Source organism: Lucilia sericata, unplaced genomic scaffold (genome assembly GCF_015586225.1).
Source record: "Lucilia sericata isolate MDLA Ls3-8-SP2 unplaced genomic scaffold, ASM1558622v1 Contig000306F_arrow, whole genome shotgun sequence".
Classification (NCBI taxonomy): domain Eukaryota; kingdom Metazoa; phylum Arthropoda; class Insecta; order Diptera; family Calliphoridae; genus Lucilia; species Lucilia sericata.
Genome location: NW_023994330.1, coordinates 49,739 through 77,200, shown reverse-complemented (window position 1 = coordinate 77,200; position 27,462 = coordinate 49,739). Strand labels below are relative to the sequence as shown.

The window sequence follows — 27,462 nt, the reverse complement described above, 5'->3', positions numbered from 1 at the left end:
TTAAACAAATTAAGTAATTAATAAACATTAAATTAATATGGTAAGTGTTTCAGATTCTATTATTAGTTCAGTTTTGTTCAAATAAGTATTTGTAATTTCCATTTAAATAAAAAAATAAAAAAAAATATCAATTTAATTGTGTACAAAAATTATTTTTATTATCCTCTGAAAATTTTCTATTATAAATTTATCAGTTGGGCAACTAAAAATATGTTATATAACAATATTTCAAATTATTAATTAAAATGTATTTAATTTAGGCATTAATAATCAATAAATATGAAATATGTTATAAAATTAATAATAAAGAAATACAAATACAATTTGAGTTGAATATTATTAATAAAATAACTTTAATAGTATTATTACTTTAAAAGTATTATTAATAAGTTTGATTAATTACTCTCAAGATTTGCAGTAAATATGTAATTAATATTTCAAAATAAATATCTAATATTACGAAGGAGAAAAAAAAATTAAAAAAATTAGAAAAAAAAAATTATAAATATATTAGTGTACACCTAGAGAAAAATACATATGTTTTATAGAATGAAATTATTAACTACATGTGTGATTATACTACACATGAGAAAAAATATCTAAATAATCAAATGCCAATTTTAAGTACTATACAAAAGGATATAAGTATGAATGATATAAATGTATAATTTTCATTTTAAAATAATATAATAATTGCAATACAATAACTATAATATCAATATAATAATAATTACCTGATGATAACAATAATTTATAACAAATACAATTTATTTTATATTATTAAATTACACTTATTACTAATTATTATCATCTTCAGGAAGATTCAAACAGCCATCCAATAGGTTTGCACACTGCTGGCTATCCAACAAAATATTTTTTCCGTCCAGCATAAGAATTTTGGCTTTAGGGTTGTCCATATTTAATAGATAAAATTTTTTTATTTTCTTCTCAGACAAAAGTTTGCGACAAAGATAATTTAGTTTGCCAGACGATGGGGACAAATTGTCGTTCAGATAAATTCTGGATTCAATGGTTCCACCTATGATTTTATTTAGCAATAACGGTTCTGATTTGTGGTAATTTTTCATGATGGTGTCACGTAATTGCACGGAATTCAATTTTACTATAAAGTATTTTCTATGTTTTATGTAACAGCAATGATTAATATCTGAGAGGCTAATATCCACTCCAACAAATTTGGCTATTTTAATTGTGTTTTCACGTATCTTTTCGATGGTACAATTTAATCCACTTATCAAAATATCCGATCGATTTAAGCGTCTTTCCAACATATTGTTCTTGTATTGAAGTTGATGATATTTGTTCTCATACGCTTTATCTGTATTTTTGACACAAGAGTAACAATTAGCAACATCCGATTTAATATTAGCAATTTCAGTATTGACTTCTTTACGAAAATCATTAACCATCTGGACTACTTTAGTTTCTAGGTTTAAAAATCCGTTATCCATTCGATGCTCAATATTTACTTTGGTATCCTCAATTTTATTTTCTATTGAAATTTTAATTTCTTCCATTCGTTTGATAATGTCATTGTTAGTATTTTCACCAACTCCAATGCCTTTTTTACAATCATTACACAAAAATTTAGAAATATTTTTACGAACGGCATTTAATAATTGTTCAGTGACACCAGCACACTTGTTATGAAAGTAAAGACCACAACTTCCACATCCAATACTAGGATTAGTTTTTGTTATATTCGTGTGGCAAATAGGACACTGGACAGGATTCTTTGGTGACATTATGAGAATGTATTAATTTATATTATTTATTTATTAGAGTATGTGTGAATAAATGTAGATTTGTTTTTTTTTTTTTTTTATTTATTTTTTTTTTTTTTTTTTTTATTATTAATTAGATGTTGGGTTGAAACTAGTTTAATTTTAACTTTTACACATATTAATAGTAAAATGCAGTATTATTTTCTTTTCACCAAAAATATTATTAATTAATGTATTTGTGTGCGTAAATTATTGTATTGTTTATTTATTTTGTTTTATTTTTTTATCCATGAAGTTGACAACACTAAATATTTCTTATATGAATCTTTCAAATTCCTTTTATCCACAACATTCTTCCCACTAAATGTTACTTTTAAGATCTTTACTCTCCATCATTTCTTACATTTATTCTGTCCTTCATATGTATGTGTTTAAATCAAACGTTATATTGATATCATGTATATGTATATACATATATGGAAACAAATGTAGATTTATTCTATTGTAGTTTTTGGTGTCCATTAAATGTTGTGTTGAATTTTGATTTATTTATATTTATTTCACTTATATAGATTGTAATATGCATTAATATGAGAAAAATAATTTTTAAAGCAATTAAAATATTTATTTGTATTTTGTAAAATTAATTAGATGTTGGGTTGAAACTTGTTTAATTCTAACTTTTACACATATTAATAGTAAACTATCCACCAAAAATATTGGTAATTAATGTATTTGTGTGCGTAAATGATTGTATATTTGATTTATCTTGTTTTATTTTTTTATTCATCAAGATGACAACACTAAATATTTCTTTCTTCAAATTCCTTTTATCCACAATATTCTTCCCACTAAATGTTACTTTTAAAATCTTTTACTCTCCGTAATTTTTTTTTTTGCATTTATTTTATCCTTCATATGTATGTGTTTAAATCAAACGTTATATTGATATCATGTTTATTGATATCATGTATATGCATATACATAAATGGAAACACATGTAGATTTATTCTGTTTTAATTTTTAGTGTCAATTAAATGTTGTGTTGAATTTTAATTTATTTATATTTATTTCACTTTTGCGGATTGTAATATGCATTAATATGAGAAAAGTAATATTTAAAGTAGTTAAAGTAGTTTAAAGTAGTTAAAATATCATGTATGTTTTTTTTTTTTTTTTTTTTTTTTAGCTTGTCTTAACACCAAGTCAATGTGAGATATTCCAGTCAAATTTATTTTGTTAAAGTTTTTCGGGATTATTATCAAAACACACTTATATTTATATTCAATAAGCTCAGAATTAAATATTAATCACTTTTTTACATAGATCATATTTTATAATTCAAATTATTTAATATTTTCAAAGATTTTTTTGCTTTTGCTTCACGACCGCGAATTTTTCTCAACCGCACATATTGACGTTGCCAGATATTTTTTTTTCTAAATACAAAAGAACATTTTTTACATTGAAACTTATTTCTCATTTTCTAAATGAAATAAGAAAGATTAACTTAATTCGAATATTGAAAAACAGAACCCTTCCTTGAAGTTTTAGTGTTTACATTTTTTTATTTATAATTATAATATATGTTTAGATTTAGAAACAAAGGTTTAAATGCATATTTACAAAAACAACATATATATATTATTTTAAATAATTCTTAGAAATTTATACACAAATTTTAAATGAAAACAATACTTAAAAAACGTTTAATTAATTATTTTACAAATACAAGAGAATATTTTCAATATTTCATTTTAAATTTAATATAAAAAGTCAATTCTAATTTCTTAAAAAACCTTTTCTCGTATACATTCTTTAATAATTAATTAATGTTCTGTTTTCATAGCATATTTTAAGGCGTCTTAAAGAAAGTTATTTGAGAAATTGGCAAAGTTCTAGTGAAGTTGAAATAAACTTAAATTTTAAGTGATTTTAAAAATTAAATAAAAAATTCATTTCAAATCAGTTTTTATGTTAATATTTAGTGAAAGTTATATTTTTTAATCGATATGATAGTTTTAATTTAATATTTAGTGAAAAAATTTAAACATTTTAGTGAAAAATCGAACTTTAAATAAAAAGTAATTTTAAATAACTAAAAATAAAAAACAGATTTCTAGTGAAAAATTTACATTTTATTGAAAACTCATTTTTAAAAATTTTAAATGAACTGAAGATTTGTATTTTCATTAAAAATTTGAATTTTTAGTAAAAAATTTAAGTTTAGTAAAAATTTTAAAATTTTGAAATTCTAGTAAAAATTTTAATTTCTAGTGAAAATTTAAAATTTTAGTGAAATTTTAATTTTTAGAAAATTGGATTTTTTTTAGTAAAATGTAAAATTTTTGTAAAAATTTTAATTTTTAATGAAAATTTAAAATTTTTGTGAAAATTTTGATTTTTAGTAAATTTGATTTTTTAAATTTTTGTAAAAATTTAGAATTTTGATTTTTAGTGAATTTAATTTTTATAAAAATTTTAAATTTTACTAAAAATTAAAATTTTAATTTTTTTGAATATTTGGTGAAATTTTTAATGAAAACATTAAATTTGAATTTTTCAATAAAAATTTGACACAACACTTTGTATTTTCATAGATTTTTGAATATTTGGTGAAGATTTTAAATTGAGTTTTTGGCAAAATTTTAAATTTTTTATCATGAAATTGATTTAAACACGCCTAGTTACCGGAGTGTACTTTTACGGAGGATAGAACTGTATGAGAACCGTATATAACTTAACAGGGTTTTAAAATATCTTAGCCTAAAGTTTGAAAAGCAGCTCGATTTTCGTCATATTCGAGACGTTATAATAGCACGATGTAAACTTTATTTAATTAAATTTAAAGTTAATAGACTGGACTTTCAGACGTCACAACAAATTTTGGGCTACATCGCTCCAAATATGGCAATCAAAAATGAGGCTTTTACATACTTTAGGCTTTAGGTTTCTAGAAATTCTGATGCAATAAAGAAATTCTGAGGTTAGTTCCTACTTTAAGGTAGCTAACTACTTTCTACTAATAAAAACTAACAAATTTGTTTTTAAACTTTTAAAATTTTATTATGAATAAGGCCGTTAAAAGTTAATCTAACTTTAAAATCAATTTATAAGATATATTTTGATTTTCTGGTTTATAGTGTTACATATATACATTAGAGATTTTTATTAAAAAAAAATTAATGTTAAAAATGGTGTGTTTTATATGTTTTACTTATACATACATATACATATGTATACTTTTTATATACTTTTCTTTTAAATACCTTAAGAGATCAAATATTTAAATTATTTTCATTTAAAATAAAAATGATTTAAAATTAATATATAAGCTATACAAATACGTTTTATACAAAGAATAACATCCTTAAGCCTATAATTTAACTTCTAGCTACTTGTGATACTTTCTCAAACAACTAACTAGAAGTTTTTTGGGGGGCTTAAACACATTATTATAACTTTTTTTATAAATAACTACTTAAATGAAGATTTAATAACGCCAGAAGCACCCATAGTTTCTAAATCACCACGCCTTAACATTTTGCCATTACCAATGGTCACCGTAAAATCATGAGGATTTGTATAACCCAAACTATTGCGAAATATTTCAGCCATTTCTTCTTCACTCAAATTAACATTATGAATTTTTAAACAATGTTCACGTAAACTGCAATATAAAGAAACAAAATTAGAAAAAAAAACTCTTATTTTCCATTATTAATAGAAAACTTACAGTAATCTCTTTTTAAATAAACGTTGACAAAATGGACACTTATAGGGTACTATGCCATTATGAGTCCATATATGAACTTTCAATTGAGCTAAAGTAGTAAATTTACGACCACAATTCGGCATGGTACAGACATGACGTTTACCATAATGTACACTATCCTTGTGACGTTTCAAGTGATGAATATAACGAAATGATTTTGTACAGGCATCACATTTGTGTGGCCTCTCACCGCTGTGCACATGTTTGTGGGCCTCCAACTCTATTTTGTTTATGAAGGTTTTGGGACAATTGGCGCAAAGAAACTTTCTACCTATATGACGTTTTAAATGATGTTTTAATAAATACATGGTTTTATAATTACAATGACATATTTCACACTCGAAAAGCATTCTATCATCAGGACCAGTGAGACTTAATTTACGACAGTCTATACGTTTACTATGTTCATTAAATGATTCGAGATTATAACAATTTGTAAGGCATATTTTACATTTATATAAAAGTTGATTAAACTTAGACTCCTCCTCCTCCTCCTTAATGTCTAGGGCGGTTGTTGAGGCCGTGTAGAGGGAGCTGGTAGGCATGTGCTGGTTAAGGGGTGAGTTATCGATGCTGTTGTTAAAGGTTTCATTATAAGCCAGAGATGTTGTTGAGCTGTTGGTGTCTTGGTAGTTGGCCATAATGATATTGGGTGTTATGGCATTTTCAATTGACAATTTGTTGTCTGTATAAGAGTAATGTTGTTGTTGTTGCTGCTGCTGTGGTTCAGCTTCTTGTTTAATGAATACATCACTGTATCCTGTTTGTTTGTTAAAAACACAAGCAGTAAGGCAAAGGAAGAGAAATAGAGAAAGAGAAACACATTCTCAAATCATTATTAACCAGTAATTGAAAATAAAAGAATTTCTCCTAAATTTATAAGTCTTGTTTTTTTGGGGGGCTTGGTGTCGTTTGTTTTTTTTAATTTATTATTTCCATAACAAATCATCAGTAAGTGGTAGAGTGTTTTTTAATAATTATTTTAAATATAAAATTATTATATTGTTCCATTTCTCCAGTAACTAACTACTATTTATAGTTTTACTATTAATATTATTATTGCTATTATTATTATTATTATTGTTTATATTTGCAATTTCATTTGGATTGTTTGTTAGAAATTTAGTAGTAGAAGCACTAGTATTGACCTTGTATATCTTACCGCAACTTGCGTTTGTTTCTGTAGTTTCAGTAGTATTCATCATATTTGCCTGATTAGTTATGATGGCAGACGTTGTGTTTGTTGCAGTTGCTGCTATTGCCATTGTTGAGATTGTATTGTCGTTATTTTCGAAACGTATTTGATGTTGATTAATTGGTATTGAACTGTGATTACGTTGTAAATGCCTTAGGATTTTCGCTTTACTTGCAAACGAACGTATGCAACGTGGACATTCGTAGGGAAGTTCTAGGGGAGGGAAAAAAAAAGAAGTATAATTTTAAAAGAAAGAAACTACTCAAAGCAATACTTACTTTTCATTATATATGAATCTGTAAAATGAAAATGGTAAAATATTATTTAATGTTTTTAAAAATTGTTGCTTGAAAAATGCTTACCATCACTTATATTATGACTAGAATTTAGATGAAATTTGATTTCTGCTAATTCTGCTGATTCAAAAGGACATTTAGCACACATCAAAGCTAAAAAAATGTAATTGTATTTTTAACTAATTTCATTTATTAGTGTCTTATAACTTACAAGTGGATTCTTCTAGTTTTAAATGCTCTACTGGAGTTTTATCCTCACACACTAGAGAAAAAAAAAAAAAAAACAAACCAACAAATAATAACAAGTTTTTAAACTAATATTAGCTATTTAAGCAAAAAAAAACTTACCTTTATCGCCTTTAGCTTGAATCATATCACGGGTAGGTACACTTTTATGTACCGCTTTATAGTGACGTATCAAACAACGTTTTGTATTGTAAAGATTTGTACACATTTCACAACGATAAGGAGCCAGCCCTTTCAAGATAATAAACAAACAATTCATTAATATAATAAATTCCTATCACAAACACTTACCTCTATGCACAAACATATGATTTTCAAATTGATATTGACTTAAGAAAGACTTTTGACAGTGTGAACAATATGATTGAGAGGTATTAGGTGCCATTGTACTTAGACCACTGTTTAGATTATTTTGTTCCTGTAACATATCATCAAAATCATCATCTGATGTTAGTGAAATATTACGAAATTCTGTATCATTATCATCAGAATCATTTTCTACATCAACATCATCATCAAAGTCACCGAACAAGGCATCATCATCACCATTAAAATCAAAATCCATATCATTTTCTATAGTTTGTTCCGTTTCCACTATTTGTGGTATGGCATCCGAAGGCAAGGTATAAGTCGAACTGGAGGATGGTGTTAAAGGAGCTATTGCATTAAGTGTTGTATTATTGGGTGTTGAGACATTTAAGGCTGTTAACGAATCTAGGCTAGAGTAGGAGGGAGATTGGTTGGTTTCCATAAGAGCCTGTGTTACCGATTGCGTTTGTATGGTTTGTGTTTTGGGGGAACTCTTTGTCTTGTTTTGATATAGATTTCCTGCTGTTGTAGGCTTATTTTGCACTTTTATATATTGCTTCTCTTGCTTGAGAGCCGCTTCTTCGGCGTTATGCAATTTATAATGTTCGTAAAGTTTATTACGCCAATAGAATACCTCATGACATTTGCGACAATTCAAGCCATTGGGATAATCGGGTGTTGTCTCTTCGTTTAAACGTATTTTAAGATTTTTAGATGTTGTTGCCGTTGTGGCTTTGCTTACAATGGCAGCTGCTTTTGCCTTAGCCGTTAAAGGCGACAATTTGGTATTGAGTTTTTCCACTTTGGTTGGTTTTAAATGTATTTCGTTTGCTTCAATATTATGTTTAACTTTATAATGTGTTTTCATATCCGGCTTGTTGTCTGTTTCATAAAAGCACAAATCACAGGCATAGAATTCATTTGGAGTTTTCTGTTTGTTTTTAGGTTGCAATTGTTTATTGGTCGGTTGTAAATTATGTTTGCTTTTATAGTGTTGATGTAAATCGATTTTGAAAAATGTATAAAATTTACATTGATCGCAAAAGAAGTGAGGAATTTCTGTGGAATTAAAGAAAGTTTAAAATTTATATAGAATTATACATACAAGTTTTTTCTCCTTTCCAACTCACCATTGTGTGTTAACATGTGATTTTTTAATTGTTCTTGTGTTGTGAAGTCTTTGGTACAAATTTTACAAATAATCTTTTTAGGCTGCTCTATAATGGTAACTGGTATTATATCCTCTTCAAGAGGGGGAGGGATGGGTTCTAAAATTAAAAATAAAGTATTAAATATAATTTATTAAAGGCTCTAGATATAGGAGAACTAAACTATAACTGAACTAAAACTAAACTATAACTGAAGTAGAATTGAACTAGAACTGAAGTCCAAATGCTGGAGCTGAACTAAAACTGAGCTGAACTATAAATTATCTAGAGCTGAACTGGAACTGAACTAATATAAAGCCAGTACTGAACTAGAACTAAAATACAAACTAATAAATACAAAATTTCAATTGTTCTCAACCGAATTTCAATTTGTAGTTATCTGAATTTCAAATAAAATTTCCCATTTTCAATTAAGATTTTCCGAACTACTGTTTAAATTAATGAAATTTTCAACTTACCCGGTGCTTCTTCTAACACTTCGCCTGGATCCTCTATAATCAAATCATCCACATCCATTTGAGCAATATCATTTTGAGGTTCCATTATAACTGAATTATCCATGTTTTGCATCTGTATTATATTGTCTAAATCTAAACCATTATCCAAAGTTATATTTGATGCATTATTAGGTGTATTTATATATTCTATAACAACGCCTGCAATAAAAAACAAAAATAAGTGTTAAATATTGTAAATGTATGTGTGACAACAACAATGAATCATCATCATACCTTTGTTCATGACTTTTTCTAAACTGCCATCAGGCATAACCATAAATTCATTGGCTATACCCAGATCAGCAGTATTTGTAATATTGTTAAGCTGGTCACCCACTAAAGCATTAAAAGTATTAAAATTCGGTTGAGCTGTTGTTATAATTGTGGACATTTGTAATGATCCTGTGTCGCAGGTGGTATTTGTGTTAAAGGTTTCATAAGAAGTCTGTTGTTGCTGTTGCGCATCTTCGGGTAATATTTGAAAATGTTCATTTTTTATGGCACCCATCATTTGTTCTTGATTACAATAAATGGCTGTTGATGTAGCGATGTAGGATGAGGAGGAGGTTGTGGCTGATGTCTTGGTTTTAGGTTTCAATTGTTCCTTTGTTGCTTCTATACCATGTACTTGTATATAATGTTCGGCTAAGCCATTGCGATTATGACTTTCAAAGGAACACATTTGACAGTTGTAAACAATAATATCTTTAATATAAAAAAAATAAAAAAATTATTATTAATTTTGTTTAAATCTTAGACTATCTACCCACCTAAATGTAATTTAACATGGTCTTTAAGGGATCTCTTAGTTTCCACTTTTACATTGCAAATTTTACAACGATAACGTTTAGGTTTTCTAACTTCTGCCGCCAACTAAATTTAGTAAAAAATTGTATTTAGAATTATAAAAATTCAAGAATATTTTGTTAACCAACTCACCTCCATTTCAAATTGCTGCTTTTTACGTTTGATTTCCCTCAACTTTAGTTTCAACAGCTCCTGGGCTTGACTGGCATTTTTCATGAACCAGTAGGCGACTTGCAGGGCCGATGCACATTCTAAACAAATTTTTTGCGGCATTTCTATGTCCAGCGTCTCCTCCAGTTGTATGCACATTTTTAAACATTCCAAATAAGAAATTTTCGTATTTTCCTCATGTATATTATCACTGATAAGCGCGCTTAAATTCAGCAATTCCACATTTCCTTGCAGACATGTCCGACACACCAGGGTGTAATCCTGTACGAATTTCTTGTCACCCATCTTAACATTGGGGTTTCTTTGCTTGCTAGACCGCAGAAATCTTTGAATTCTACTTTTATTTTATTAATTTTTGTTTTATTTTATATGTTTTTCACGATTTTTTAAGGGAAATGCAAAATTTTCTTTTTTTTGTGAAGAAAGACGCACTCAAAGAAAATTCACACAAAATAATGACAAATGTCAAGATGAGAAAAATTTCAATAATTGATAAAGGAGAGAATTTCACATATTGCCAGAGTTGCCAGATGCATGTTAAACTAATGCTATAATTCTCTAGAAATTTTTTAATTTAAGATGATTTTGGACTTCGCATAATTATATCAAAACATATTAATGTATGAATTTGAAAGCTGTAAATCAGTTCCAAAATTTGCTAAGATGTATGCACAGTGCCGAAATCTGACTATAATTTATTGAGCATGGCAACAATGTTTGCTAAAAATGCGTTATAGAGATGAAAAGCAGTAATGAAAATTTTTTGCATCGATGCCTTATTAAAATCATTTTTTATTATTTATTTTCTTAGGAAAAAAAATATTTTCGCTTAAATTTTTTACCATATGTATCTGAACATTGAAATTGTGAAAAAAATATATGGCAACATTTGTTTTGTTATCATTTCAAAGTGATTTAAGTTTCCTATTGAAAGTGTTTTGTATTGGATTCAGAGACCCGCTCCGATTCGGCTTAAAGCCGACTAAGCATAGGCGCCTTTATTTATTTTGCTGATTTTAAATAGGAATATTCTCGAAAGCATGTCTGACAGAATTATTTAAAATTTGCATTTCGAATATATCTGGGTCTTCAGAAAATTTATTTTAGCAGACAGACGGACATCTCGTTAACAATCCCGATTTTAAAAATATTTTTTTCCAAAATCCCACTTTTTATTAATCTTTCGGATTTTATGTTTATTTAAAAACTTACAGTCGATTTTAAACCACCGCCGATATTTTTAGTGTCACCCGCCGCCGTCGTTAATATATGTCAGCACAGGGCTCTGATTGGATTTTGTTTGTAATTTTCTTTTATTTATTTTGTAAACAATTGAAGTATTCCTATTTAAACAATTGAAGTATTGCTATTTAATTCTTAGTGGAATTATGGATCCGCAAACATTTTTGCCTAATAATTTGACAGAATGTGCTCGTGTTTATATTTATTTTACTCAAGAAAATACAAATTTCTTTATAATAAATTGTTTGTATTGTAACAAAGATTTTGCTGAGTGGATACAATTTTACAAACATTTATTAGGACATTATACAGAAAACATAGAATTGGAACAATCTGAAACAAAAGAATATAAAGAAAATATCCAATTGGAAAAATGTAATCAAAATTCCGGGAAAAAATGTGAAATTAAAAGTGAATATTTAGTTAAAAATGAAACGTTAGACAATGTTGGTGAAGAGTGTGAAAACAAAGAAGAGTTTCTAGAGGAGTATTTAATGGTACAATAGCTTAATGGTTTCCTTTATAGAATACACTTAAAATTAGTTTTTCTTTTTAGGAATATTACGAGGAATGCAAAAAACGCTCTACAAATGGCGAAGATTTTATTACGAAAAAAGTAAGTTCAAATTTTATTTTTTATTGTACATATATCAAAATATAAACTCATTTACATTCCCATAATCTCAAATGTCATCTAGATTAAAAGGACCATTAAAATTTCATTATACCTAATTTTATTAGATATAAATGGACAATGAAATGGCCATATATTTTCTTTAAATCCTTGTTTATATCAAAATTGTTAATATTTTGTAACTAATAGGATTTTAGCAGTGGAAAGATTTTTCAAATAGTGGTTTTGGATAACAATTTTCCTCTTAAAATACATATTATCTCATTAGGCATGTTAATAAAGTTGAGCTATTGGTTAATGATGAAAAACAGTTAGCCCTGGAAAAGTAAAAAAACATGACTATAAAGTTGTTTGTGGTCGTGACCATAAGAATGTCTAGTCTTGCGTCTTTTGTCATGAATATAGATTTTTAATTTTTAGCCAGTAGTAAAAAAAAGGTTGACATAAACTTTCAGAAACAATCTACTAATTTTTAGAATACGGAAACAAAGCTTTAAGTCAAAATTATTTAGTTTCATTCATGCACTAATTTCATCTTACACAAGACCCTTACATTGTAATTTTAACACAAAATATGTTAAAAATAAATAAACTCTACCTTTTTAGTCGTCTTCTAAACCCGTCATCAATACCTGCTTTTTTCGTTTAAGTACAACAGACTCCAAATTGATGCTACAATTTATTGAACTATTGCGTCAACATCCCTGTCAATGGGATCATAAACACCACAATTTTAATCTCAAAGACAAACGTATCGTTAGTACATTGAACTTGACTAAACAACTGAAGAAAGATTTAAATCTCAATATTACCGCACAAGGCACGCGTAGCAGTGTTTTAGCGCTATTACGTTGGTTTGATCGGGAGTATATACGTTTTTTAAATTGTCAACAAAATGATTTTAAATTTGTTTGTGTGCATAGGGAATATTTTGAAAAGTTAATGGAATTCCTGCCATATCAACATTTAAAACCTGTGAAATGTGAGGAGTGTGATAAACGTTTTAAGACGGAACATTTGCTATTGGCTCATAAGCACAAGCAGCATAATGGTCAGGTACCATTTCGTTGTCGCTACTGTGGTCATGGTTTTATACATCAGTCATCACATAAAATGCACGAGAATCGCCATATAAAGCTACATGTCTGGCCCTGTAGTAACTGCTTGTATCAAGCATCCTCCAAATCGGATTATATTAAACATTTGGCAACACATTCCTCTAGACAGCCTTATAAATGCAACATTTGTGGTTTGGCCTATAAAACTAAAACGAATTTAAATGTTCATCTGAAGAGTCACAGTTTGCCGGCGTATGAATGCGAGTTTTGTAAAAAGAAATTCTATGAAAAATATCGTTATAAAAGACATATATGGTTGCATGAGGAACAGGAAATGTCAGGCGGGAAGTCGGTCGATAATTTTACTTGTGAAATATGCGGACGACGTTTTACCAGCTATAAAACGTTAAGGAAACATCAATTGGTTCATATACAGGAAAACTATAAGACTGATGAGAGTATGGCAAAGAATGACGCTTTTAAATTAATAGATGTTATAATGTACTATTGTGATTATTGTTCATTGGAATTTATACATAAAGAAGCCTATGAAACGCATATGAAGTTAAAACATAATATTAAGAAAATGTAACAATATTGTTTGCAAGGATCTGAGAATAATTACTAACTTCCATACGCGAGGATATATGTTTAAATCATACCATCCATTGCTATGGTTCAGGGAAACAGATTGCGAATTCGGTTTACAAAGTTAAAGCTCTCAAGTTGAAAAGCATTAATAGTTTATGCTTTTTATTTTTTTAAGATAAATAAAACAATTTTAATTTATTTTGTATTTTAAATATTTTTATTGAATGAATTTGTATTAATAGTTAAAAAACTAATGAATAAATCTTAAACTAAACATTAAATCTTATAAAATACTTACCTTGCCAACAGCTAAACTTTTGTTTTATTTCAAAGTATGTATATATTATTTACTTATTTATTATTTAAGTTATATTAATTTTAAATTAATATTATGTATTTTATTATGGGTAATTAAATAATTAATACATTTTTCTGGTTAAAATTTATTTTTACCATCACATAGTAAACGCTCTTTGATTGTAAGCGATTTTATGATCAGGTTTCTTGCTACATTATTATGTTTACTTATTTTTTATAATAATTTTAAATAAATGTTAGTTTATATGATAAATATGTATGGTAATTATAGAAAATAATAATTGATACATTTCTTTTTATTTTATTTCTACCATCTCATACGCTTTTATTGTTTTATAAAAGCGTTCAGGTTTCTATATAAATTATATTTAGGATATTTTATTTTATGGTTATCAAGTTTGCTTAGAATTTTGAGAATATTTGAGTCTTATTTTGCAAAGCGCCAAATGCATTTCAAATGTTAATAATTTTTATTTTTTTTTTTTAATTTTGTTGTATTTTAAACAAAATAAGACTTTTATTATATTAATAGACATAAAGCTGTTTATAATTTATATTATATATTTTAACCATTTGTTAATAAAATGGTAACTTGGTTTTATATTATTTATAAGTAAATATTTGTCTTATATTTGTAATCTTTACATTTAGTATAATTCTTTATTTTCTTTAATATTTCATATTTATGTTATTAATTTATTATATAAATTTTATTTTATATTATTATGTATTATTATTTTTTTGTTTTTTTCATTATTATTAGTTAATTATTTTTTTTAACATTTATTTATGTTTTTTTAATATACCATACATATGTGATGATTTTATATTTGGATTATACGGTTTAGATGAAGAGCTGACTTCACGTATGCGTTTGCTTTCTGTATAGACTGGTACAGTAGTACGTTTGTATCCTTTCGAAGATGAGGGAACTATAAAAATTTATTTGTTTATATATGAGTTTGGTTATTTGCGTTATATTTAGGTATGTAATGTAAATCAAGATTCAAATGTTTTAAACTCAATTAGAGATAAAGTAACTTAATTCAATAGTATATAGTCTAGTCTATAGTCTAGTATATAATCTAGTATATAGTCTAGTCCATAGTCTACTCTATTTCAATAGTCCTATTTATAGTCTATATACAATTATATATACAATTACCCGGTCCATAGTCTAATTTATAAACTAGTCTATAGGCAAATATATAGTCAAGTATATGTATAGTCTATAGACTAGTCTATAGTCTGGTCTACAGTCTAGTCTATAGTCTAGTCTGTAGTGTAGTCTACAGTCTTGTCTATAGTCTAGTCTATTGTCTAAACTAGTATATAGCCTAGTCTATAATGAAGTCTATAGTCTAGTCTACATTCAAGTCTAAAGTCTAGTGGAAAATTATTTTGGTACTGTTTTTTGTTCTTGTAAACGTTTTCTTATGATGATTTCCAGCACATACCAGTAAGATATTATTATTTCAGATAAAGTGTAATAGTTTTTATATATTTATATTTTTATTTTTACAAAATTATTAACATTCATTTCCCGGAAAAAATGTATTAGTTATACAACTAGTTTAAAAAGGTTTGCATTTTGCCTGTCAGTTTGGAATTGAGATCAATGGTTTTTCAAATATTCTCTTCCGCAATTGGTTTTATGGAAAAATTATGAATTGATATTTTTTCTTGAGCAGATCGATTCAATAACCAAATAGCAATTTGCAACATTCGATATCGATTAAAATCTTACTCTATCTTAAGTTATTTAGATACTAATATGTGATCCATTACCCTAAAGTGGAAGCAAATATAGAAATTCACAAATTTGAACACTCTTTCAAATTCTTTTAAATGGTATAAATAGAAACAGCAGTTGTTTCCAAGTTGCTGATCGAATGTTGAAGTCCAGTTTTTAACAACAAATTTTAATACATTTTTCCGGGAAATTATGTTTTTATTTTTAGATATATTATTTTATTGTTTTATTTATTTAAAGAAACGTAGGGATTTATTTTCAAGAGTTTAAGTTATGAACGAAAGTTTTTTTAATGAAATGAATAATGTAAAAATGTTAATGAAAATTTCCTTTAAATTTGAACAAAAATTTTGTTTTTTGCATTTTGTATAAACAAATTGCACTCGGTGTTTTAAAATTAATTATTTATAAAAGTTAAATTTTATTATTTGTAATATAATAACCTACCTTTAACATACTCGTAACCATTTGAACTTGATGGTCTTTTGGGCGGTGGTGGGGCATGAGAAATATGTTCATACTCGTATTCATCTTCCAATTCCTCACGTCTAAATTGTCATACGGTAAGAAAGAAGAAATAAAATGTTTAGAAATTTCTTGCAATAAATATAAAATAAAAGTTTTTATAAAAATATGGAAACCCAATGAAAACTTTAAGGTCATATAGACCAATTAAAACCATCATCCAGTAAGTAGGCATTAGGTTTTATTAAAAACTTGTGTCATTAATGTTGTTTTTCTTTTTTTCAATAAAAAGTTCTCTTTCTATATACTCACTCTGCGTATGAAGTATGTTTTAATAAACCCAAATATCTTGGTGTTCCCTTAGAACCTCCTGCCTTGTCAAATACAGTTCTAAAAGTACACATTTCCAATGGATTTAATACTAATATAAAGTTCTAAATCTTAATTCTAAGTAACTCACTTATAAACTTCTGGATTACCATAGCCTGCCTTAGCTAATTCCGGATCAATTTCCATTATTTCTCGCAACTGTTCGTGGGAGACTTCATCGTTTTTATCCGGTATAAGATATTTACGTATTTCGGCCAAGGCATACGCCACACGTGCATAACATTCGGCCGGCGTTGCTACAGTACTTATTTCCAAGAAAAGATCTTTATGTAAATGACTAAAACGTGGATCGTTTGATTTTCGCAGTTCTTCTTCCTTGACCTTGTCACGCATCGAATTGCGTCCTTTGATCGTTATCTTACATTGTGTTTCATCCTGCAAACGTATTAGGGAGTTACCTTTGGGTCCCAATATTTTTCCCGTAAAGTTAAATTTCGGATACTGTTTAACGGGTACGAAAACTTTTTGGGTAAGTTTCATGGGTTTTTGTTTGAGTACGTCGGCAAAGAATTCACGACCGGGTATGCGACCAGTCGAATAGACACGATCGAAAGCTAAATTTAAATAAAAAATGTAAACAAAATGGATATAGAATGTATAATATGCGATATATCATTTGAGAGAACGTTTAAATGGCTCCAAGTGCTCCATTATCTAGTCCTTATTCTGTCCATACAACTTTTTTCTGCATAACTTCCAAACAAAAATACAGTTTTTAAAAAAAACCTTTACCTTTTTTAATTTTAGACCTTTTGTCCACATGACTAATATACACATATTCTTTGTTTCATGTATACATACTACAACTTTGCACTATCTTAAGTACTAATCCTAAAAAATTCAGAGATACATATATTTCCATAAGCTAAATCAAAACCAGCATAATAATCATAAATAAAAATATGCATTTTTCGGTCACAAAACTGTATATGAGTTTAGCTGCATTTGTTCACTATTTGTCATGGTAGCCATTTTAAAATTGTACATTGCCCATACCTTCATCAATCAGAAGGGCACACAATGGAAAATCCTCCGATAAACGGTCACGTTCTTTCTGCAGATCATTTAAGAAATTTTTAGCCACATCATTAATTTTTGGTTGATAACCAGCAGGACCAACTTCATCGCGATTGCTTTCATTCGACATATTAAATAATTTTTTCTTATTTATCTTTAGTATAAAAAACAAACTGAAACACACATACAATTTTCTCGAAATGATTTTCCTGCTGGGCAGTGTTGCCAATATTTTTCCAACATTTTCCGTAAAACCATGTCACAAAAACCGCTAGAAACCTTCAGAATTTGTTTTTTTTTAAAGCCGATGGAAAACGTCAAGTTGAATAAATATCTAATCAATAATAATCTCGACTATAGACTAGGTTACCGAAAGTAGTCCAGAATATAGTCAACACTCTAGATTAGACTATAAACTTGACTAAATACTGGACTATAAACTATACTGGATTTGATTCTATACTAGCCTACAGACTAGAATATAGACTAGACTATAGAGTAAACTATAGGCTAGACTATGGACTGGACTTTAGACTAGACTATGGACACGACTTTAGACTGGACTATGGACTAGACTATAGACTAGACTATAGACTAGACAATAGACTAGACTATAGACTAGAATATAGTTATTTGTAATTACTCCATTTTATAAGTGAAATATTCAATATTACAAATAAATTGCCACAAATATCCACAAACCACAAATCTCCAAATTTCCCGCTAACCGCTAAAACGCTTTTTTCCTGCAATTGCTAAAACGTCAGATTTGACGTCAGCAACACTGCTGCTGGGTGTAAAAGTAATGATTACTTGAGTAGTCAATACTTGGTATTTGTAGAGTTGTATTGAGTTAAAGTTGAGGGCGTGTTTACACGCGCCAATTTTATTTCTTAACCTAAATCACAAGGAATTTATTTTGAAATCATGGTATATAAATTTTCCACTAATTATCTTTTTTATCAATATATTATTTCAGGGTTTAAAACCTTCGAAATATGAGAAGTACTTGTCGACTAATATCTGTAAAGAAGTTGTAGGAAGGTTGTTTAATGTAAACTCTTGGTAAAATTTTTTGCTGAAAACCGTTAAGTTATTGAAAACCTAAAATTTTATATCGAAAATCTTCTCGAAAGTTTTATATTCAAAACTCGTTCGCAAGTTTTCTATTTAAAACTTTTGTACTGAAAGCTAATCGAAAAGTTTTCTGTTAAAAACTCGTTGATAAATAAACTACTGAAAACTCATCGAAAAATTTTGTGATAAAAACTCGTTCTTTCTTTTGAAAACTTGTTCACAAGTTTTCTATTAAAGATCTGCTTAAAAAGTTTTCCATTAATAACTTATCGAAAAGTTAAAAACTCATTGACAATTTCTCCATTTAAAACTTGTCGAAAATTTTCTTCTGAAAACTCATCGGAAAGTTTTCGGTTAAAAATACATTGACATTTCTATTTAAAACTTTCGAAATATGTACTTGTATAAATTAAGCTTTCTGTTAAAAACTTGTCGAATAGTATTCTATTAAAAAATAGTCAAATCAATCAAATTTTCCATTGAAAATAGTTTTCTCTTAAAGACCATATACACAAAAAACTTTACTATTAAAAACTCGTCGAAACTTTTTCATTATAAAATTTTATCTTAAAACTCGTTCAAAAAAAGCTCTATCAAAATACGTCGAAAATGTTTCTATTGAAAACTCAAACAGTTTTCTAATAAAATACATATTTGTATGACACAAATTTTGAATACTTTGCTCTTAAAAACTTGTCGAAAAAAGGTTGTAATTAAAAATTTATTGGAAATACATAAATCGTCAATTCTAAGTTTGAAAAAATTACTGTAAGTTTTCCATAGAAAATCTTTGAAAACTTTAAACGTGTTAAATAAAAGCCATTTATTTTTATTTACAACAAATACAGTTAGTTTCACACACAAAATATTTAAATGGAACCGGCCACTGTTATTTTATTTTACTGCTTCAGGAGATCCGTAAAAAACTCATTCATTGAATGATCATCATCAATTTTAATATCCTGCTGATCTATACTTTCCACAGCTTTCATTATTTCATCCTGTATCTTATTACTGTTCATTCTTTCCGGTTCAAAGTAATTCTTATCGTTTGTAGAAACATAGTTTTTCGCCTTAGATTGCTCTATAGTTAATTTTGCCACCAATTCTGCGTGCGTAATTTTCTCTAACTCTTCTTCATTCATTGCCAACACAGTATTTAAATCTTCATTCTGATCGACTAACTTAAAAATTTGATACTTGTGTAGATTATGCTTATATTTATAATGTCGCTTGAGATTAGGAATATATTTAAATTCGAAATTACAAATTTTACACGGAGTTTTGTGAACATCTGTGTGAAATTCTTTATTGTGATCTTTGAGCAGTTTAAGACGGTCGAATGAAATTTTACAGATTTTACATACATATTGACGTGGTAAATTTTCCACTCTTTTGATTCCTTGACGAGTAGGATATAAATATTTTTTGTATTGATAACATCTCGAACGAAATGTACTTTCAATGGTGCCTTCAGTGGCAACATGCACAAGGCGCAAATGTCGGGGTAAACTACATTTTCTTAATCTTAAATTGCAAATGTTGCAGGTAATTTTTTCGCCAGTATGTGTATCCATGTGTTCTCTGAGGCTTGATTTACGGATAAAGCCCTTCCCGCACACTTCACACATATAGTCTAATGTTTGACTATGTCTCCTTAAATGTTCCTTCAGGGTAGATTTTAAACTGAAAGTCTTGAAACAGAGATTGCAATTGAAACGCCTAGTATGAATGAGTTCATGACGATTTAAATATTCGCTGTTTGAAAATGTCTTGCTACAAAATTTGCAGGCATGGAATACCTTTACAGGTTTTTGATTATTTAACGTTCTTTCTAAACGCCGCAGTAGGGTTTGTTCGTGTGAACTTATATGTTTATTGTATAAATTACGGCGATTAAATCTCTTATGGCATTGTTCACATTTAATAATTTCCTCATAGTGTGGCAGGTGTTTGTGTAACTCGTATTCATCACGTTCTCTAAAACGTTCGCGGCACTGCTGACATTTGTAAGGCCATTTTAAAGATTTGTGTTTCTCGATTAAATGTTTTCGCAGCTCGCTATCTGTTTCGTAACATACAGCACAGTAGTCACAACGAGCACGCGGAATTTTATCTATAGAAGTTGGTAAAAATAGGGCACATTTATTGAAATATTCCTCAAAATGATCAATACTTTCTCTAGGCAGCATTAAACGATAAAATCTTAATATTCGATTAATACTGCGTCTCATTTTCAAAGGAGTTATATTTAGTGACCATTTGCTGTTAATTGCCGTACATATTTCTTCGATGGCTTTGTTATACATTTTATTGAATGGTTGGTTATGAAATTCCCATAAAACTGGATGATCTTTTATATACTCCAGCAGTGAAACAATTATATCCTCGGGTGTAAACTCAAAAACAAGCTGAAAATAAAGAAAATGTATTTAAATTTGGAAAGTATTTACATTTTGATTTACATTACCTCTATGGGCTTTTGTTTGGCACTTTCTAAAGAAAAGTTTCTATTGTCAGGTTCTGTTACCATGCTTTCCGTTCTCCTGAGACAACGACTTAATGGAGTTTGGTTTAATGTTTGCTGCAGGCATTTTTATTTTAATATTTTAGCAGTTTATATTTTTAAAGAATTTTTTCTTACCCGTTCATTAGCTTTGTTAGTATTAATTAGATCATCTAAAATAAGTACACCTGAGCCGAGAACCTAAAAAAATATACAAATATATTAAGTAAAAAAATATTATAGTAAAAAACTTGTATATTACCTTCGGAGGTCTTGTTTTCACTGTTTTATAAACCTTTTCAAATGCATTTATTTCTTTCAAAGTCCGTTTAGCAACTCTTTTTTGTAATTTGGTATTTTTCAATAGTGTTGGCGGTAAAAAGTTGCCAGAAAACGATGGTCTCCTTGATGGAACATTCTGTTGGCCATAGTTTAAAGTATAAATGGGACGCGTATGTCTGTTTGACGTATATGGTGCAGTTGCAGAAGTATTTATTTTACTGGTCTCTGGCGCCTTTTTAGGCTTTGGAGTATCGCAATTCATAAAATTCTTTAAAAAACTACTTGTTTCTATATTACTGGAGCCAGTATTTTTAATAATTACAATGTTATCCTCTTCTGTTTGCATAAAAATGGGATTCAAAACGGTTTCATTCAAAAGATTAATAAGCTTATCAGCTAAACTTATATTAAATGGTTTCTTCTCAATCGGCTGTGCGGGTTTAGCATATAAAGGTGGCGGTGAATTTAATTTCTTAGAAACGCTTGCAGTCTTCTGTGGTTTGTTTAATAAGGGTTTCGTTAAAATGGGTTCTTTGAAAACCGGCGCAGGTGGATTAGGTACTTCTAAAATAGGATTAGTAACCATGTTTAAGGTTATTACAGGTTTAACTGGCTCTGCTAAAGGAGTTTCTATGGAGGTATAGTCATGGTCCTGTGAAAGATATTTAGACATTTTAAAAGCTTCTTCTTGTGCGAAATGTTTGTCTTTCATATGTTTAACAAATTTGGACCAATTATGTAAGAGAAATGTTTCTGTACAATAGAAACAATTTAAACGATATTCCTCCGTGATATCTGAAATCTGTACAGAACCACAGAGTCGTGTATTCGTTTGTGTGGACATAGAGCATGAAACTGATTTAATCACAGGAACTTGCATTGTGGGCTGAACTATTGTAGATTCACTAAAAAGATTTTGTGGATATATTCCCGTTTCATGACGATAAATTACAAACTCTGGGTCTTTGGGAGTGACCACTATAACATTTTTTCTCCAATTTTCCATTTTTCTTTGAAAGGATGATGTGGCTGCATTACATATTATACTGGAAGGAGTAACAGCTATCTTTGGAAGTAAAAATATTAATAATTTCGCACTTACGGTATATCAGCACATTTCTTTTGTTCCATTGTATATTTTGTGAACTTTTTTCGCAAATTAATAAAGTTTTTCACGAAAAGGCATTAGCCAAATTAAATTCATAGTAAATTTGTTGTTTTTGGTTTTTACTATTTGTTTTCAGAGTTTCTAGTGAAAAAATAAGTGAAAAATTTCCCCTGGATATATGGAATTTTTTCCATTTAGAAGAAATTCGCAAGGCAAAGTGATTAAAATTTACACTGCTACCGTCATACACAATAACATTTTTGTTGAAGTCCATACATAAACTGCTGTTTGTCTTTTGTTTATTAAAATTTATACTGAAATTCTAAAATATTTCGGCATTATTTTTTGTTTATTTTAATGAATAATTCAATAAATAATAATTTGGCAACGCTACAGTTTTGTTTTGATTTTATAAAAAGAACTACAAATGATGTTACTTTAGCGGTTTTTCTAATGCAAACTAAATAATTTATGAAATTTAGAAAACACAAAAACAAAAGGAAAATTTTTAGAAAAAAAAAAAAATAAACTTTTAAAACAATAATAATATTAATAAATCAAAAAAGTATTTTTACTAAAAAATAATTTTTTCTTTTTCCAAAATGATTTTTTTATTGTTTTTGTTGATTGTGTAGAAAATAAAACTACATACAGTGTCTCATATAAGTATTCAAAAAAAAATAAATTTATTATTTTGTCCAATAATTTACTTAAACTAATTTAGCCTTTTTTTTTAAAAAGTGCATAAAATAGCTTTACTAAAGTATTCGAATTTTTTGTATGCATCATATTTAGATTACCATTATGAAGTAAAAATAATTAATTAAAATTAAATTAATATTTTGTATAGTAGCCTTTGTTTTTAAAAACAACTTCCAATCGTCGTGGGACTATTTCTTCCAATTTATGGAATAGTTCTGGCGTTATTACATTAACTAAATAATGAAGTATTTCTTTAGGCTTAAAGCATTTGAACAATATTTTATATATGTATTAGGATTAGGGAGTGTTATTATGCATTTGTCTTGATGTTTGTGACACCCAAAAATATTGGTTCTACACCCACCTTAAATCGGCCAAGAATCACTTTCTATTGAAAATGGTTAAAATCGGTCCTTATTTTATTCGACTTGTTTCTTGAAACCCCTGTTCATATTCTGTTTAATTAAAATCATGGTATAAAATATATTAATAATTTTTTCTTCAAACATATTTTTTGTATTAGAGTTTGGTTTGTAAAAATAAAGAAAGAAAAAACGGTTTGAATGAATGATAACTGCTTAAGTTATATCCTTTGGCTTAAGTTCTAAAGTTCTCCCATTTTTTCTATTGTCATTGAGAGTACGATATCATTATCTGTTTCCTCATCGTGAATGCTATCAATTTTATCATCATCGATCTTATGCTTTTCACGATAGTGTCTTCTTATATTATTTCTATGGATTAAATGGGAATCACATATTTTACACGCTACTTTATTTATATTTGTATGACATTCCACATTGTGTTCCTTAAGGAATTTGAGACGTTCAAAGGGTATATTACATAGTTTACAATTATATTGTCTGGCATTCGGTTCGATAGAATGATTTGAAATTTTTCCTGATTTAGTTCTAGGCTTAAAGACCCGCTTTTTACCCATGAGTTCATTGTGACGATGACCTTTTGCTCGAAATGTACTTTCAATAGTGCCCTCAACCGCCACATGTATACTACGCAGATGACGCAAGAGATTACGTTTTCTTAATTTTAAATTACAAATATTACATGTGATTTGTATGTCATTGTGTATAACCAAATGTTCATTCAGAAGTTTTTGTTGCGTAAATGCCTTGCCGCACACTTCACATATAAAATCGTATTGATTGCGATGAGTCTTCATGTGTAACATAAGAGTGAAGTCTTTAAAATAGGACTTCGAACACAGATTACATTTGAATTTTTTTTCTTCATGATATAATTTGTGATTGCTCAACTCGCTGCCCGATTTAAATTTTTTACCACAAAGGTCACAGACATGATTCCTACGTTCCACCGGATTTGTTTCATGTTTGATTAAATGCCTTGTTAAATAATTCCGACGATTGAATCTTTCGTGACAATGATCACAGTGAAATATTTCCTCATAATGTGGCAGATGTTTGTGAAATTCATATTCCTGACTATCGGCGTAACGTTCTCCACAGTATTTACATTTGTAATGATAATTTAAAGACTTGTGTTCGTCCGACAAATGTCTTCTTAACTCAGAATCATATTTAAAACAGAGAAAACAGTGAGAACAGCGAGCATACGGTATTTCATTTACAGTGGAGGGCATAAAGCCAGCACATATTTCAAAATAGTCTGAAAACTTTTCCATACTTTCAAAGGGAAACAAAAAACGATAAAATCTTAATATACGATTAATGCTGCGACGCATTTTCAAAGAATCTATTTGTAGTGACCATTTATTATTGATTTCTTGGCATAAATCTTCAATTGCTTCATTAAAGTCTTCATTGAAAGGTTTATTATGAAATTCCCACAAAACTGGATAGTTTTTCATAGTGTCTAGTAAAGAGATTATTATATCGCGCGGAGTATATTCAAAAACAATCTGTAAATAGATAAGGGTTCATTATAAAATGTAGGTATGAAGTAAGATTTTTAATTTACCTCTGTGGGATTTTTTTGCAAATAATCTATAGTGAACGGTTCACATAAAACTTCGTTATCTGTCTGTGTTATTTCTTTATCGGATCTTTTAAGACAGCGGCTTAAAGTTGTTTTATTGAAAATTTGCTGAAATATTTTTTTAGGAAATTAGTTTAAATATTTTGTTAATAACTTTAATTTAATTACTTACACGTTTTATAATTTTATTAGTAGTTTTATCTTTTATATAAAAGATTCCAGCAAAACTATTCTAAAATAAAAGTGATTAATTTAAAATTTTTAAAAGTTTTTAAATACAACAAACAATACCTTGGCTTTAAAACTTGTTTTAACCAACTTAGTTTTATAAGTAGATTTTGTTAGTTTTCTTTTTGTTATACGTTTTTTTGTTTTATTTAAATTTTTAATTTTACTTTGTGATCGAGTTTTTATAGAAGGGTTTGTTATATTTATAGTTTCCACGTTAGTACTACTAGCTGTTGACAAGAAGTTGTTGATGGGCTCTTTGGAAGCAATAAAACTATCTATGTTTTGGGATATATTCGTATTTTCCTCTTCTGTCTGTTGAAAATTGGGATTTAAAACTGTTTCGTCTAATAACTTAATAAGTTTATTAGCTAAGCTAAACATAGGAGTTTTGGTTTCTACTGTCTGGGGTTTATTTATGTCTGGCGCTGGCATAGGTTCATTAAAAACTATTTGAAGGGGGTCATGATCCAAACGCTCACCCCTTAAATGTAAGAAAATGTTATGAGAAGATACTCATTTTGTTATGAATTAGACAAACTTACGTTACTTCTGTTTCAATTTTTATCTCTTCACTTAATTCATCTTCAAATAGCAGCTCATTTTTATCGAGTATTAGAAAACGTATTTCAGCTAAAGCATGAGCCATGCGTGTATAACATTCTATGGGAGTAGCCTCCGTAGTTAGTTCTAAATACAGATTTCGTTTCAAGTGTTTGTAACGCACATCTCCTGATAGTCTTAGTTCTTCTTCCATAGTCGTGTCCAGCATGGAATTACGTCCTTTGATTTGAATCTTACATTGTGTCTTATCCTCAAGTTGTTTTAAGCACCTTTCTTTCACCGTGAAATTTATTTTATTTAAATTAGTAGGCAGTACTAGTTTCTGATGAATTTTAATAAGTTTTTGATTTAAAACATCAGCATACAATTCACAGCCAGGGGCTATACCAGTAGCATAGAAACGCTCTAAAGCTTCAATACATTAAAGGAAAACCATTAATATATTTTTTATATTTTCTTTTTATTGAACTATAAATACCTACCTCCCTCAATCAATTGTTTGCAAATAGGAAAATCATTTGTCAAAAGATTTTGTTCCTTCTGCAAATCTTCCAAGAGAGTATATGCAATTTTATTTGGTGTTTGTTCATTATTATCGACATTTTTAGCGATTACAGGAATATTATTTTGTGAAGACATATTTTAATCCATTCTTTTTAATTTATTAAGAAACATTTACACACTTTTTCTTTAAAAATTTAGAAGTTTTTGTTTGTTGCTGCTGCTATAGAAAACAATAACAGCTGTCAAGTGTAAATAAAGTTGCCATATGTATGCATATAGCCCAATATTCATGGATAAACGTTCAGATGTATTAAAAACGGATCAAAACTTTAGAATATATAGAAATTTTTAAATTTAAAGATATAAAACATATAAAATTCATACCTCATTGCTCCCAAATTATCAATTATGAAATAATAACAATATTCGGCTACACTAAAGAAGTATTATATTTGGCATTGCAGAATATCTTATAAAATAAGTACAGCTACATATCTGAACAACGATTTTTATATTATTCAAGTCAAAACTTTGTTCAGATTTGAACACATACAGTATGTTATCAGCAAATTTGTTTGACTTTTTTGTTTCTTCATATATAGCAATTTAATTGTTTTTGGACGACATTCAAAAATCTTATGGTTGTATCGTGGTTAGACATCAAATTTTTTATGAAATTTTAAAGTGGTATTAAATTTTAACTAAAAAATATAAGTTTCACTAAAAATTCCAATTTTCACAAAATTTTCAATTTTACTGAAAACGACGAGTTTTTACTTAAATTCGTAAAAATGAATTTATATAAATAAAAGTGCAATGTTTGTGTTCGTAATTTATAA

The 27,462-nt window shown here is 28.1% G+C and overlaps 5 protein-coding genes across 6 annotated transcripts; 1 reads left to right on the top strand and 4 right to left on the bottom strand.

Moving 5' to 3' along the window:
- Window positions 1–4,371: 4,371 nt before the first annotated feature.
- Window positions 4,372–10,658, bottom strand: LOC119603409. Its single transcript, XM_037955433.1, has 13 exons — window positions 10,172–10,658; window positions 10,003–10,105; window positions 9,467–9,937; window positions 9,194–9,391; window positions 8,697–8,834; window positions 7,549–8,625; window positions 7,360–7,488; window positions 7,223–7,273; window positions 7,078–7,164; window positions 6,994–7,011; window positions 6,683–6,928; window positions 5,482–6,280; window positions 4,372–5,415 (listed from the first exon to the last, which is right to left on the bottom strand). Exons 1-13 carry the CDS (start codon window positions 10,493–10,495, stop codon window positions 5,223–5,225), a joined length of 3,834 nt encoding a protein of 1,277 aa, XP_037811361.1. The 5' UTR covers window positions 10,496–10,658; the 3' UTR covers window positions 4,372–5,222.
- Window positions 10,659–11,467: 809 nt separating this feature from the next.
- LOC119603410 (zinc finger protein 23) lies at window positions 11,468–13,993 on the top strand. The gene is made up of 3 exons (XM_037955434.1): window positions 11,468–11,949; window positions 12,009–12,068; window positions 12,693–13,993. Exons 1-3 carry the CDS (start codon window positions 11,599–11,601, stop codon window positions 13,734–13,736), a joined length of 1,455 nt encoding a protein of 484 aa, XP_037811362.1. The 5' UTR covers window positions 11,468–11,598; the 3' UTR covers window positions 13,737–13,993.
- A 751-nt stretch (window positions 13,994–14,744) lies between these two features.
- LOC119603412 (KH domain-containing, RNA-binding, signal transduction-associated protein 3-like) lies at window positions 14,745–17,911 on the bottom strand. The gene is made up of 5 exons (XM_037955435.1): window positions 17,658–17,911; window positions 16,732–17,215; window positions 16,584–16,661; window positions 16,254–16,354; window positions 14,745–14,985 (listed from the first exon to the last, which is right to left on the bottom strand). Exons 1-5 carry the CDS (start codon window positions 17,806–17,808, stop codon window positions 14,837–14,839), a joined length of 963 nt encoding a protein of 320 aa, XP_037811363.1. The 5' UTR covers window positions 17,809–17,911; the 3' UTR covers window positions 14,745–14,836.
- A 1,551-nt stretch (window positions 17,912–19,462) lies between these two features.
- LOC119603422 lies at window positions 19,463–22,934 on the bottom strand. 2 transcript variants are annotated; one of them, XM_037955449.1, is made up of 5 exons: window positions 22,646–22,934; window positions 21,524–22,589; window positions 21,400–21,462; window positions 21,226–21,339; window positions 19,463–21,166 (listed from the first exon to the last, which is right to left on the bottom strand). In XM_037955449.1, exons 1-5 carry the CDS (start codon window positions 22,672–22,674, stop codon window positions 19,655–19,657), a joined length of 2,784 nt encoding a protein of 927 aa, XP_037811377.1. In that variant the 5' UTR covers window positions 22,675–22,934; the 3' UTR covers window positions 19,463–19,654. The 2 variants fall into 2 exon arrangements, with proteins under 2 accessions (XP_037811377.1, XP_037811378.1); XM_037955450.1 differs by having other exon boundaries at window positions 21,524–22,195; window positions 22,646–22,929.
- Window positions 22,935–23,314: 380 nt separating this feature from the next.
- LOC119603425 (zinc finger protein 181-like) lies at window positions 23,315–26,856 on the bottom strand. The gene is made up of 6 exons (XM_037955456.1): window positions 26,602–26,856; window positions 26,101–26,530; window positions 25,619–26,039; window positions 25,500–25,559; window positions 25,310–25,435; window positions 23,315–25,250 (listed from the first exon to the last, which is right to left on the bottom strand). The coding sequence occupies exons 1-6, from the start codon at window positions 26,756–26,758 to the stop codon at window positions 23,958–23,960; spliced, it is 2,487 nt and encodes an 828-aa protein (XP_037811384.1). The 5' UTR covers window positions 26,759–26,856; the 3' UTR covers window positions 23,315–23,957.
- Between the last annotated feature and the right edge of the window lie 606 nt (window positions 26,857–27,462).

What these genes read in the sequence shown, in the direction of transcription:
- LOC119603409 (XM_037955433.1), bottom strand. Translation starts at nt 10,495, where the DNA reads ATGGGTGACAAGAAATTCGTACAGGATTACACCCTGGTGTGTCGGACA. An exon ending in AAAACTAGAAGAATCCACTT is followed by an intron (nt 7,165 to 7,222) that starts GTAAGTTATAAG and finishes ACATTTTTTTAG; the next exon opens with CTTTGATGTGTGCTAAATGT. An exon ending in TTATTTAAAAAGAGATTACT is followed by an intron (nt 5,416 to 5,481) that starts GTAAGTTTTCTA and finishes TTTATATTGCAG; the next exon opens with TTTACGTGAACATTGTTTAA.
- LOC119603410 (XM_037955434.1), top strand. Translation starts at nt 11,599, where the DNA reads ATGGATCCGCAAACATTTTTGCCTAATAATTTGACAGAATGTGCTCGT. An exon ending in TTCTAGAGGAGTATTTAATG is followed by an intron (nt 11,950 to 12,008) that starts GTACAATAGCTT and finishes TTTTCTTTTTAG; the next exon opens with GAATATTACGAGGAATGCAA. An exon ending in AAGATTTTATTACGAAAAAA is followed by an intron (nt 12,069 to 12,692) that starts GTAAGTTCAAAT and finishes CTACCTTTTTAG; the next exon opens with TCGTCTTCTAAACCCGTCAT.
- LOC119603412 (XM_037955435.1), bottom strand. Translation starts at nt 17,808, where the DNA reads ATGTCGAATGAAAGCAATCGCGATGAAGTTGGTCCTGCTGGTTATCAA. An exon ending in AAACATACTTCATACGCAGA is followed by an intron (nt 16,355 to 16,583) that starts GTGAGTATATAG and finishes ATGACAATTTAG; the next exon opens with ACGTGAGGAATTGGAAGATG. An exon ending in TGGTTACGAGTATGTTAAAG is followed by an intron (nt 14,986 to 16,253) that starts GTAGGTTATTAT and finishes AAATTTTTATAG; the next exon opens with TTCCCTCATCTTCGAAAGGA.
- LOC119603422 (XM_037955449.1), bottom strand. Translation starts at nt 22,674, where the DNA reads ATGGAACAAAAGAAATGTGCTGATATACC. An exon ending in AAGAAATGTGCTGATATACC is followed by an intron (nt 22,590 to 22,645) that starts GTAAGTGCGAAA and finishes TACTCCTTCCAG; the next exon opens with TATAATATGTAATGCAGCCA. An exon ending in TGAAAACAAGACCTCCGAAG is followed by an intron (nt 21,463 to 21,523) that starts GTAATATACAAG and finishes ATATTTTTTTAG; the next exon opens with GTTCTCGGCTCAGGTGTACT.
- LOC119603425 (XM_037955456.1), bottom strand. Translation starts at nt 26,758, where the DNA reads ATGTCTTCACAAAATAATATTCCTGTAATCGCTAAAAATGTCGATAAT. An exon ending in AAAATTGAAACAGAAGTAAC is followed by an intron (nt 26,040 to 26,100) that starts GTAAGTTTGTCT and finishes CTTACATTTAAG; the next exon opens with GGGTGAGCGTTTGGATCATG. An exon ending in AAACAAGTTTTAAAGCCAAG is followed by an intron (nt 25,560 to 25,618) that starts GTATTGTTTGTT and finishes CTTTTATTTTAG; the next exon opens with AATAGTTTTGCTGGAATCTT.